Below are 13953 nucleotides of genomic sequence, written 5' to 3'. Positions count from 1 at the left end.
TTCATCATTTATATAAACGATTTGGATGAGAAAGTAGGAAGCATTTTCAGCAGGTTTGTGGATAACACCAAAATTGGTGGTATAGTAGACAGGAAAAAAGGTTATCTAGGAGTACAACAGCTTCTTGATCAGCTGGTTCAGTGGGCAGAGGAATGGCAGATGGAGTTTAATTCAGATAAATGATAAGTGTTGCATTTTGGTAAGACAAACTAGGGCAGGACATACACAGTTGATAGTAGGGTCCAGAGCAGTATTGTCAAGCAGAGAGACCTAGGGGTGCAGGTACATCGTTAATTGAAAGTGGAGTCGCAGTTAAGCAGGGTGGTGAAGGCATTTGGCATTCTTGCTTTTGTCGGTCAGAGCATTGAGTACAGGAATTGGGATGTCATGTTACAGCTTTAAAGGGAATTGATAAGGCCACATTTGGAGTAATGTGTACTATTCTGGTCACAATGCTATAGGAAGGATCTTTTTAAATTGGAAACGGTGCAAAAAAGATTTACAAAGATGTTTCTGAGACTGTAGGGTTTGAGTCATAAGGAGACACTGGATAGGCTGCAGCCTTTTTCTCTGAGCAGAGGAGGCTGAGGCGTGACCTTATAGAAGTTTATAAAATCATGAGGAGCATAGATTAGGTGAATAGCCAAGGTATTTTCTCTGGGGTAGGGGAGTCCAAAACTAAAGGGCAGAGGGTTAAGGTGGAGGGGAAAGAATTAAAAGGACCCGAGGGGCAACGTTTTCAAACAAGAGGGTGGTGCATATATAGAAAGAGCTATCAGAGGAAGTGCTAATGGTGGGTACAGCTGCAACATTTAAAAGACATTTGGACTGTTACATGGATGGGAAAGGTTTAGATGGATATGGGCCAAATGCAGGCAAATGGGACTCATTTAGTTTGGGAAATCTGGTCAGCATGGACAAGTTGGATCGAAGGGCCTGTTTCCGTGCTGTATGACTCTATGGCTCTGTGTATTCAGGTTCTGTATTTCTCTAATATTTATGGAACTCAGGAACTATCAATGGATGTATCTAGCTTAAATAATCAAATTTGAAGTTTAAATAGGTTAGGTGATCATTTTGTAAATCTGTAAATTCTAATCATATTCACTCCGTTGTGCTCGATCATCTGGTCCTAGATGTCTCCCATTCCTTTCCATTTTGGCTTTAACAACACTTAACTTCACTATAATCATACTGCATTATGAGGATCAACATGCCAGAACTAATTTTCCTCCACAATTTACCAACTCAATTCCCCGCTTTCTATGTCTCTATACTTGTTTAAAGTCTGTCACATCAGTAATATTCTCCAGGTCTGACAAAAGTTACTTACCTAAAAGTTTAACAATACTCCTCTCTCTCTAAATGCTGTCTGATCAGCTGAATACTTCTAGCATTTTCTGTTTATATTTCAAATTTCCAGCAACTACGGTATTTTGTGTTCGTGTCAAAGCTATTAATCTTTTGGATATTAATTTTCAAAGAATAGTATTCCAAAGTAATTGGATTTTGGGGTAATCCAATTGGCTTTCAATTAGGTATGATGGGTTGACATATGTTAGATGGATTTTAATATCAATGTAAGATAATGTATCTAAGTTTTGCATTAGTTAATAATAAACGTGAACGTGGTGAAAGCAAACTTTTAATGGGCTTAAAGGGAAGTGATAATTGGGTATGCTCTTAAGGCAATTGGTCAAATGCGTAGTTATTACTAAAACAAATTGCTCAGTAAATCCGTGTAATATGTATTTGCAAAGGTTTTTTTTTATCATTTATGTTAACCTAGTAAAGACATGACAGATCAAATGGTCTCCTGTGTTACAGAATTTAGTGAATCTTGAAGTTGAATTGAGTTAAATTGGAGTTTCAAATTTGGAATAGCCTTTCTTGCCTCTGTACAGGAACCAGTTTCTCTATTTCTTAATCTTCCTTCTCCATTCCAGATATGAGCAAGCTTTTTTGACAAGCTTAATTGGTCTGAGACCAGAGAGCTATTTTTGGATTGGCATGAAATCTGATCCAGACAACCAAGGGGCTTTCTTGTCTGTGAATGGGGAGTCGGTGTCCTTTACAAATTGGAATATCAATATGCCAGGTAGGCTTTAAGCAAAGCATCCCCTAATATAGCAACTCATTGAATTTCATTTATTGTGTACTGACCTGTAACTTGTGCTTTCGACTATTGGGCAGTAATAAACCTTCAGTGGAATTTAGTTTGACCTGTGGTTTATCCTCTCATTGGAGAGCTGGAGAACTCATGTTGCTTCTGTCCAAAAGGCCCAGTTCAATTACCAGGCAGTAAACTAGATAACGTTGACCCTGCCATGCAATCAGACCCTCAATATGATAGTAATCCCCACTCTTCCCACCACTGAGAGCAATCAAAGACTATCAGGTCTCTAGTTCCAGCAGTGTCCAGGGGAGTGCCAGCCATTGCCTGTACAACAATTTGGACAATAACTGCAACTGGCCTTAATTCCCAGATAGGACTTGATGGGATTTGGAGCAAGGGATTGAAGAGCAAGGGACGGGAGTGAGATAGGGAGCAAAAAACTGGGGACTATTTTTGGGAGGCAACAAGCAGACCCGGTAGGGTTTGCTGAGCAACCTCCCTGTGTGGCGTGACCCTCTGGCATCACTGGTTGAATATCAGCGATGACTGGACAGGACCCTTAGGTGGCCCCTAAGTAGCTATTTAAGTATCCACAATCGAGCTCTGGGCTTTCAGGCCCCAATATATCCTTGCTGTTCTGACCTTGATAGGCAGGGAAGTGGAAAGGTGGCGTTGTCCTCACCTTGCACCATACCAACCGATCAAATAGCCCTCAATGTCTCCAAACGTGCCTCTGGGGTGGAACTAAATTCCACCCACTGGGGAAAACCACGAGTTTGGGTAAAAGATGTGTTTTATTTGTCATCTAATAATAGACTGCCTTGACTTTATTGGGGAGTAAAGCTGGATACAGATTATCATCAGTACCTTGATGAGCATAATGGATGAAAATTGGTCCTCTTCTCTCCATCATACAAAAATAAAATAAACCCAACCTGGTGTTAATCATCAGATTTTAAACCTAATTTTGTAGCTGAGTAAGAATAATATGGCATAGTTATACTACCATTAATTTTATTAAATTATTGTTAGTTTTTAAATAAAAGCCAGTGGTTTTAATTTATTTGAAGTGTGTTGATCTGCTTCTTAACTGTTAGTCTATTTGGTTTCTGGGAGAATTTGTTGTTTAAATTATTAATTGCAGGGAGAAAAGCTGGCTGTGTTGGTATGGCAACCAAAAGTGCTGCTGGATTATGGAATGTGTATGATTGTATGAACAAGGCAAAATACATCTGCCAGCACTGGGCAGCTGGTGCAACGTCTCCTCCAACAATTCCGACAACTCTCGCCACAACTTGTTCAGAAGGCTGGGAGACATATGAGAATTCTGGGTACTGTTACAAAGTGAGACCACTGAACGTTTATATTCTGTACTTTTATATGCTATTAAAATGAAACCATGTGGTGTCTCTTTAAAGGGAGATTGCTGACAACCAGCAGAGCTTGCCTCTCTGACTCAGAGTGGCACAGTGGTTAGCGCTATTGCCTCACAATACCAAAGACCTTGGTTCAATTCCAGCCTTGGGTGGGAGCTTGGGGTTTGCACATTCTCTCTATGCCTGCGTGTGTTTTACTTGAGTGCTCCGGTTTCCTCCCATAGACCAAAGATGAGCAGGTTAGGTAGATTGGCCATGCTAAATTATCCTGTAGAAACCAAAAGAACTGTGGATGCAGACTCAGTGGGTTAACTATAGTAAATGTGGGATTATGAGAATAGGGTGGGATGCTCTTTGGAGGGTCAGTGCAGACTGAATGGCCTCTATCTACCTTGTAGGGATTCTATGACTCACTTCTAATGGCTAGAACCATTTTCTTTTACATCAAGTATCACTGCAGAACCTTTGCCTTGACTTGTATTAGCCTAGTGAATCGTTATGTGTAGTTACACGCTGCCTTACTGTTGCTGAGTTCAGTTGCTGTATCTTCTTTCTTAGGCAGTCAGCTTTGTGTCTAGGTTTGGATTAAGGCTTAGATGACACTTTCAGTGAAACAGCTTCAGTGGAAAGAAACCTGCTACAAAAAGATAGTCACCAAATTTAAAAACGGAACTACAGGCTGTGAAATTCTGGGGGATACACTGAAGCTGTATATGAACTTACATCAGTTAAGAGCAGGAGTAGATCATTCAGCCTCTTGAGCCTACTGGGCAATTCACACGGCTGACCTGTCTGTAGCCACAAGAAGGGTCCCAACCCGAAATGTCAACTTTCCTGTTCCTCTGATGCTGCCTGGCCTGCTGTGCTCCCCTAGCTCTACACTATGTTATCTCTGACCCCAGCGTCAGCAGTTCTTATTAACTCCACATTCCTTTCCCTTCTTACCCCAGTATCTATCTACCTCTACCTTAAAAATATTAAATGACTCTGTCTCCAATGGTCACCTGGGAAAAGGGATTCAAAAATGCCCAATCCTCTGAGGAAAGATTTTAAGTGGGTGACCTTTATTTTTAAAATGCGGCCCCTTGTTCCTGTTCCTGCCACAAGGGGAAATACACTGTCAAGACCCCTCAGGATCTTAGATAACACTGTGTGGAGCTGGAGGAACACAACAGGCCAGGCAGCATCAGAGGAGCAGGAAAGCTGACGTTTCAGGTCGGGACCCTTCTTCAGAAATCTGGATCTTATCTGTTTCAATAGGATCGTCTCCCATTCCTATTTTAAGTACTGTGCTCACAGGTAGCTTCTTCAATCAGAACCCAATGGACCTAAACCTTTCTTGTGCATTCTTCACCTATTTTCTCTTTATTGGCCCTACTTTTTCCCTATGTGCCAATCATTTGTCAGCTAGAAAAGGATAGCCTCAAGGACTTGTAACTATTCCAGAATATCAAGGGTTAAAAGTCAAACCATGTAGCAACTGGTGTTTGGGTATTATGCTGCCCCCTACATCCCATGGATGGTAGAAAGAAGCAAATAATCCACCAGCTAATCAAGAAAGTATCTATCTCTATCTTAAATGCACTCAATGACTTGGCCTCCACAGCCCTTTTTGCAATGAGTTCACAGCCCCAGGACATCACTGTTGACTTTCACAGGATAGCATTTTAGGAGAAAACGTTTCTAATTCCTTCACCAGTGACCTTCCTTTCAAAATCAAGTCAAAAATGTGGATACTTTTGCATTTTGTTCAGAACCATTTGTAACTCTGCAAATGATGAAGGAATCCATACTAGCTTCCAGCAGTGTTGGGAGAATATTCAAGTTTGCATTGATAAGCAGCATGTAACATTTATGGCATGTACATGCCAAGCACTGACCATCTCTAATGAAAGGAAAAGCAAAATACTGCAGATCCTGGAGATCTGAGTTTAAAATAGAAAGTGAGAGAATTAAATTATATTGTCTTGTGTACTCAAGTACAGGGATAGAGGAGACAGTGAAAAATTTACAATGTTGCCATTCATGGTGCCATCTTAGGTACAAGATCTTGGGTAAAAAGTAGAAAAATAAAGAAAAAGGCCCCCCACTGGTCTTGATCTTTCTCCCGTGCTAAGCTCGATCTCTCAGTCCCCACGCCTCTGTGCTGCTGTTGAGACACAATTCATGTCTTAAGTTCAATGGCTCTTGTGCAGAAGTGAAGGCAACTTGAAAATGATGGCTTTTGTGTTGTTGACATACATGGAAATGTGTAAGGAGTGAAACATAAACCATAAGTTACATGAGCAGAATTAAGCCATTTGGACCATTGAGTCTCCTCCTCCATTTGATCATGGCTGATCTGTTTCTTAAACCCATTCTCCTGCCTTTTCCCTGTAACCCTTGATCCCCTTACTAATCAAGAACCTGTCTCTCTTTGTCTTAAAAGACACTCAATGACTTGGCTCCACAGCCCTCTGTCGCAATGATTCACTACTCTCTAGCTGAAGAAATTCCTTCTCATCTCAGTTCTAAAGCATCGTCCCTTCACCCAGAGGCTGTTTACTCGGGTCCTAGTCTCTCCTATTAGGACAAACATCATTTCCATGTCCACTGTATCCAGTTAGTCATCGCAGTATTCTGTAAGTTTCAATCAGATACCCTCTCATCCTTCTAACCTACTTTGAGTACAGACCCAGAGTCCTCAAACCTGCCTCATGTGACATCCCTTCATTCCTGGGATCATTCTTGTAAACATCTTCAGGACCCCCACCAATGCCAGCACATCTTTCCTTTGATACAGGGTGTGAGACTGCTCACAATATTCTAAATGCCATCTAACCAGAGCCTCAGCAGTACATCTGTGCTCATGTAGATACAGCGCAGGCTGCAACGGGTGTATGAATGACTCCTGTCTTCGAGCTGTTTGCCTTTTCAATACATCATCTTGCTCTAGGCTTGCTGCAGTGTTCCAGCAAAGACCAACAAAAGCAGAAGGAACAGCATATCATTTCTGCTTAGCCACTTTCCAGCTGGACTCAACGTCGATTTAAACAATTTCAGAACCTGAACGTTGTCTTCCATTTTGATTACACTTGGTTTCTTTCTCCACTGATGCTGTCTGACCTTTTGATTTTCTACGGCACTTTCTGTTTGTTTTATTCCAATAAAAAAGAATCGAACCATTTCCTCCAATGTTCTTCATCAATGAATCCTTTACCATCAAAATTCTATTTATCAATGGGCACTAAATTAACTTGGGCAGCCACATAAATATTGTGGCTACAAAGGCAAAGAATGAACTGGAAATTCTGAACCAATCAACTCACTTCCAAACTTCCCAAATCCTGCCAACCATCTGCACAAGTAGTGATTTTGTGCACTTCTATTGCTTGCTTCCCACAAATTTGATCTGGCATTTAGCATCCATTTTAAGAGATTGTAGAATTCACAGTTTAATTGCCAATTAAGTTCAATGCAAACAGGTAGGATTTATAATGAAGAGTATAAGGATCCTTTTAACAGTCTTAATGTTGATCCATTGACAATCTGTTTCTCCAGCCTGGAATCAGATTAAATGAAACAGTTCAGTAATTTCTAGTATGTGGTAAATTATTTTAAGAATTTATTAACTCTTTTCCTTAATGTCATTCCTTTGTGTCATTTTTATTACATTCTTAATGCAATCTTGCTTTTCCTCTCTTTATCACTATTTCTGTCCCAAGTTTGAATGTACTTCATTCTCCTTTTGCATTGCAGCTCTCTTTCTAATTGATCCTTAAATCTATTTAAGCAATTGCATAGTCGGTTCTGCAATTCCCTCAGGTCCTAGGTGCCCTATTGTTTTTGCATTACTGTTAATAACTTGAATTCCCAGCAAGCCACGTTGTAAAAAACCTGCAAGCTGGAATGTGCAGAAAAACAACTAGCTGACAACGTCCAGGCAATATGCTGTTTGCACGCAAGATCTAGCCTGTTTTTCTTTCATTAACTCTGTGGCATTACGCCGATAAGCAGATCTCAGGTTGTGCAAATCTCAAGCTGCGCTTTGCCAGCAGACAGATCAAGGTTAACCACAGAAAGCAAAATACAAGTCCTTTAAGGTGTCATCAGCCAGATAGAATGGAGAACCTGTGCCACAGATTATGTTTAAACATCTAATCAACAGCCCTTTGATTGAATGTGATACGATTTCAATCTTGCACATGCTTCATTTTAAATCACTTATCAACTCAGCCTACAGTGAAGGCCACTTTTTTTTTCTTAGACTTTGTGATTTGAAGATTAGTAACAGATATGCTTTCCCATCCAGACTTTTATAAAATCTATGCAAGCTCAGAAATCATGGTTTGAAGCACGTAATTACTGTCAAGACATTGGCGGAGATCTTGTCAGCATCCACGATTATGCTGAAGAAAGATTTATCTGGAAAAAACTAGTGTAAGTATTTGATGAATCCATTTCCCTTCTTGTCCCACCCAGGTACTTTGTTCATGAGAGAGAAGGCCTATCTAATATGAGTTACATTCTAAGAAATTTTAACACAAGAATTTGAGGAAGTTAACGCAAGCAAAGTAGGGAAGCTGGTTTCAATCTGTTGGCTCTCAGGAGACTCATTGTCTTAACAAGGCTGCCAATCTCTGTTTTAACCTGCTACTCATGTTATGCGGTCAACTGGGTTCTCAGGATTAAGAACATAGAACATCGAACATTACAGCACAGTACAAGCCCTTTGGCCCACGATGTTGTGCTGACCTATTACTCTACTAAGATCAATCTACCCTGCATACCCTACATTTTACTATCCTCCATGTGCCAATCCAAGAGTCGCTTAAAAGTCTGACTCCACTACCACGGCCGGCAGCGCATTCCACACGCCTACCACTCTCTGTGTAAAGAACCTACCTCTGACATCTCCCCTATACCTTCCTCCAATCACCTTAAAATTATGCCCCCTCGTAATAGTCATTTCCACCCTGGGAAAAAGTATCTGGCTATCCATCTATCTATGCCTCTCATCTTCTTGTACACCTCTATCAAGTCACCTCTCATCCTCCTTCACTCCAATGAAAAGAGCCCTAGCTCCCTCAATCTTTCCTCATAAGGCCTGCCCTCCAGTCCAGGCAGCATCCTGGTGAATCTCCTCTGCACCCTCTCTAAAGCTTCCACATCTTTTCTATAATAAGGTGATCTGAACTGAACACAACATTCCACGTGTGGTCTAACCAGAGTTTTATAGACCTGCAGCATAACCTCACGGCTCTTAAACTCAATTCCCCTGCCAATGAAAGCCAACACACCATACACCTTCTTTACAACCCTATCAACTTGGGTAGCAACTTTGAGGGATCCATGGATGTGGACCCCAAGATCACTCTGTTCCTCCACACAGACCGAGAAACCTGCCATTAACCCTGTATTCTGCATTCAAATTCACCCGTCCAAAATGAATCACTTCACACTTTTCTGGGTTGAATTCCATCTGCCACTTCTTTGCCCAGCTCTGCATACCGTCAATATCCCGTTGCAACCTACAACAGCCCTCCACGCTGTCCCCAACTCCACCAACCTTCGCGTCATCGGCAAACTTACTAACCCACCCTTCCACTTCCTCATCCAAGTCATTCATAAAGATCACAAAGAGCAGCGGTCCCAGAACAGATCCCTGCGGAACACCACTGGTCACCGAGCTCCAGGCTGAATACTTTCCATCTACTACCACCCTCTGTCTTCTATTGGACAGACAGTTTTGTATCCAGACAGCCAAATTTCCCTGAATCCATGGCCCCTTACTTTCTGAATGAGCCTATCATGGGGAGCCTTATCAAATGCCTTGCTAAAATCCATACAAACCACATCCACTGCTTTACCTTCATCAATGTGTTTTGTCACATCCGCAAAGAATTCAATAAGGCTTGTGAGGCATGACCTGCACCTCACAAAGCCATGTTGACTATTTCTAATCAAACTCTGCTTTTCCAAATAATCATAAATACTATCTCTCAGAATTCTCTCCAATAATTTGCCCACCACAGAAGTAAGACTGATCGGTCTATAATTTCCAGGATTACCCCTGTTCCTTTTCTTGAACAAGGGAACGACATTTGCCACCCTCTAATCTTCTGGGACTACTCCAGTGGACAGTGAGAATGCAAAGATCATTGCCAAAGGGGCAGCAATCTCTTCCCTCGCTTCCCGTAGTAACTTGGTATATCCCGTCTGGCCCAGGGGACTTATCTATCCTCATGTTTTTCAAAATTTCTAGCACATCCTCCTTCCTAACATCAACCTGTTCGAGCATATCTGCCTGTTTCATGCTGTTCTCACAAACGTCAAAGTTGCTCTCACTGGTGAATACTGAAGCAAAGTATTCATTAAGCACCTCCCCTGCCTCCTCTGACTCCGTGCACAAGTTCCCTCCACTATCTCTGATTGGCCCTACCCTCACTCTGGCCATCCTCTTGTTCTGGAAACCAGGCAGCATAAGGGAGGTTAGAACACCTTCAGTGAAGCAATATCTGCCCTACAGAATTGCTAGTAAGCCAAGAGGAGCAGAAGTCTCTTCCCCAACAACAATATAACCCCCCTTTCTTGGTTAAAGAATGAAACCTAACCAGTTCAGGGGTGGCAAACTGGCTCAGTGGTTAGTACTGCTGCCTCACAGCACCAGGGACCCGGGTTCAATTCCAGCCATGGGTGACTGTCTTTGTGGAATTTGCATATTCTCTCTGAGTCTGCATGGGTTTTGTCCCGGTGCTCCAGTTTCCTCCCACAGTCCAAAAATGTGTAGGTTAGGTAGACTGGCCATGCTAAATTGTCCATACTGTTCAGGGACGTGTAGACGAGGTGGATTAGGCATGGGAAATGCAGGGATAGCGTAGGAAGGTAGGTGTGGATGGATCTGGTTTCTCCTTGGAGGGTCAGTGTGGACTTGATGGCCCAAATAGTCTGCTTCCACACTGAAGGGATTTTATGATTCTAGTTTTGAACATGTTCTGGAGTGCTCCCGGTGAAAGTCAAATCTAAGACGATTCTTCAGGATGTGCAAAATGTAAAAGCATGATATGTAACTAAGTTACCACTTATGATTGTTGAGGGCAAGCAGTCCATTGATTGGATTCATGCTGAGAACATAAGACCATAAGAAATAGGAACAGGAGTACATCAGTAACTAGGGGTCACAATCTGAAGCTTACCAATAAGACAGCTAGGAGTGTGATGAGAAGAAACTTCTTTTCTCAGATATTTATTAGGATTTGGAATATGCTGCCTGGGAGAGTGGTGGAGACGGATTCCACAGGAGGTTTCCAAAGAGAGATGGATATATATTTGAAAGTGATGAGTTTATAGGGCTATGGAGGTAGGGTTGGAAAATGGTACTAGCTGAGTTGCTCTTTCAGGAGCCAGTACTGACACAATGGGCCGAATGGCCTGCTACTGTACTGTAAAATTCTATGATTTTATGATGCTATGATTCTCTGAGTGTGCCATTTGGCCACCAGAACCTGCTCCACCATTCAATAGGAACATGGCTGTTCCAATATTCTGCTTTCCTGCCCTTTCCCCACAATTCTTGATTCCCCGACTGATCAAGAATCCATCTCAGCCTTAAATATATACAAGGACTGTACCCCCACAGCCCTCTGAGAGAAGAAATTCCTCCTCATCTCAGTGTTAAATTTATGCCCTTTTATTCTGAGATTGTCTGGTCCTAGACCCTCCCTTAAGGGGAAACACCCTCTCAGCATTTACGTGAAGAAGAAGCTCTGAAGAACATTCACACAGGACTCAAAACATTAACTCTGTTTCTCTCTTCACAGATGTTTCCAGACCTGCTGTGTTTCTCCAGAATTCTCTGAGTTTGTTTTTGACTCCCAATTGCCGAAGAGCTCCAAAGTGTCACAACTCTTTGAGAGAAAAAATTCCTCCTCAGTCTGAAATTGCTGCCCCTTTATTCTGAAACTATGCCCTCTGGTCCTAGACTCTCCCATGAGGGGAAACATCCTCTCAGCATTGACCCAGTCAAATCCCTTAAAAATCCTGAATGTTTCAATAAGATCACCTCTCATTCTTCTAAACTCCAGTGAGTGGAGTGCCAACCTGTTTAACCTTTGATCATTATGCAATCCCTCTGTATCAGGGATCATCCTAGTGAGCCTTCTCTGAACTGCCTTTAATGAAATCATATTTCTCGTTGAATAAGGGGCCCTAAATTGCTCACAGTAGTCCAGTTGCAGTAAGACCTCCTTATTCTTATACTTTAACCCTCTTGAAATAGGGGCCAACATTCCATTCAACTTTCTGATTACCTGCTGCACCTGTATGCTAGTTTTCTGTAGTTTATGTCCAAGTACCCCTCAAGTCCCTTTGTGTTGCAGCTTTCTTCAGTTTTTCTCCATTTAAATAATATTCTGATCTTCTGTTCGCCCTTCCAAAATGAGCAATTTCACATTTTTGCACACCCTCCTCCATTTGCCAAATGTTTGCCTCTTTGCATAAACTCTCTTTAAACTCTTTGTATACCTCTCACAATCTGCCTTTCCACTTATTTTTGCAAATTTGGCTACAGTAGATTTGTATCCTTCCTCCAAGTCATTGATATACATTGTAAACAATTGCGGTCCCAGCACTGATCCATGTGTAACCTGTAATAACTTGAATTCCCAGCAAGTCATGTTGTAAAACCAACCTGTAAAAGAACCTCTTATCCCCACTCACTGTTTCCTGTCTATTAATCAATTCTCAATCCCTGCCAACACACTACCTCTAATACCGTGGACTCATCTTACGACTTAACCTTCAGTGTGGTTGAACTCCTTGTAGAAGTCCAAATAATTGATGAAGTCGCCTTTATCCACTCTGGTTGAGACTTCCTCAAAAACTCCAATAAGTTAGTTAGAAATAATTTCCTTATCAGGCAGACCTCAGATCAGGTCACATGGCCCCATATTTTACTTCAAAGACCCAGTGCCAAAACCCAATCATTATATTAACATTATAATTGTATCAAACATCCTTGCTTTAAGGGAGGGCACATTTGCTTTAAAGGGGTCTTGTGGTGCAGTGGTCATGCCAGGAGGCCTGGTTTCGAGCTCTTCAGGCATCTAATAACATCTCTTGAACAGGTCGATTTTTTAAAAAATGCAGCCCCTTCTCCTAATCCAAATGAAATCTCATCCACCTTCATTTGTTCATCAATATTTGAAAACTTACAGGCACACTGTCTGACTGACATAGGAGGATGAGGGGCAACCATGAAAATGATCCCATGGTTTTTCTGGGTGATTGGCACAGTTATCCTCCTCAGCCAGAGCTAATTCAGCAACTAATAGAACATAGAACATAGAACATAGAACAGTACAGCACAGTACAGGCCCTTCAGCCCACAATGTTGTGCCGAACTTTTACCCTAAACCTAAGATCTATCTCACCTCCACTGCTACCTTATACTATCATCCATATGCCTATCTAATAGCCGCTTAAATGCCCCTAATGAGGCCGACTCCACTACTCTCTCCGGCAATGCATTCCACGCCCCTACCACTCTCTGAGTAAAGAACCTACTTCTAATGTCTCCCCGATATCTACCTCCTTTCACTTTAAAACTATGTCCCCTTGTAAAAGTTACCTCCATCCTAGGAAAAAGTCTCTGGCTGTATACTCTATCTATACCTCTGATCATTTTGTACACCTCTATCAAGTCAAATGTCCAAAGGAACCTCAATATTTTATTCAGTTTCTCTTTTCATTGTATATAGGTCACTTATGGCTTATTCACCTCTGTGGATTGGATTATATAAACCGAAACCAAACAGTGGATTTGTCTGGAGTGATAACAGTCCAGTAAGTGTTTTGTCATCAAGTGTGTAACTGAAAATAACTTCCACATGTCAAAATCTCAAATTTTCCACGTAATTGTAATGCATTCCATTTTTGCTCGTTGTTTTAATCTCTTGGGAAGGTTCTAGTTTAGAGGTGTAACAAAGATGAGATCATTAAGAATTTCACCAGCACCAAATATTTGTTGAATTAATTCCCTTACCTGTTCACATTGTAATTTCCAAACTCAAAAGTTTCACCAAACCAGTAAGATATAAAGGTATTATGGAATATTCCAGCTTTTAATAGTGCCTTTACGTAATGAGGCTCATGCCAAAGCATAGCATCAATTGACTTTGCACCAAAACTAAAACTTTAGTGTCAAAGTTTTCTCGTACTCTGCTCCATTGCTGTATATCACCAATCCAGCCACTGGTTATGCCCTGGTAACATTCAGCTTTCAGACATTTGAAGTATTATCGCATGTTGAATTGGTACCCATGCCATTACAGCACAGTTGTGGCTCCACCTTAAATGGAGAGAGAAGGCTCCCTGCCGTGAATAGCTGTGATAACAAGGTGTAGAGCTGGATGAACACAGCAGGCCAAGCAGCATCAGAGGAGCAGGAAGGCTGATGTTTCGGGCCTAGACCCTTCTTCAGAA

General features: G+C 41.6%; 1 protein-coding gene across 1 annotated transcript in view; it reads left to right on the top strand.

Moving 5' to 3' along the window:
- Window positions 1–13953, top strand: part of mrc1a (mannose receptor, C type 1a) — a 134725-nt gene that overhangs the window by 64483 nt on the left and 56289 nt on the right. Inside the window, exons 11-14 of the mRNA XM_048610831.1 lie at window positions 1947–2098; window positions 3261–3460; window positions 7784–7911; window positions 13230–13314. Coding sequence (XP_048466788.1) covers window positions 1947–2098; window positions 3261–3460; window positions 7784–7911; window positions 13230–13314 — 565 coding nt within the window. The remainder of the gene's footprint in view (window positions 1–1946; window positions 2099–3260; window positions 3461–7783; window positions 7912–13229; window positions 13315–13953) is intronic.

Source organism: Rhincodon typus, chromosome 2 (assembly GCF_021869965.1).
Source record: "Rhincodon typus isolate 14 chromosome 2, sRhiTyp1.1, whole genome shotgun sequence".
Lineage (NCBI taxonomy): Eukaryota > Metazoa > Chordata > Chondrichthyes > Orectolobiformes > Rhincodontidae > Rhincodon > Rhincodon typus.
Note: the sequence above shows the minus strand (reverse complement) of the source record. Positions and strands in the feature narration are given on the sequence as shown.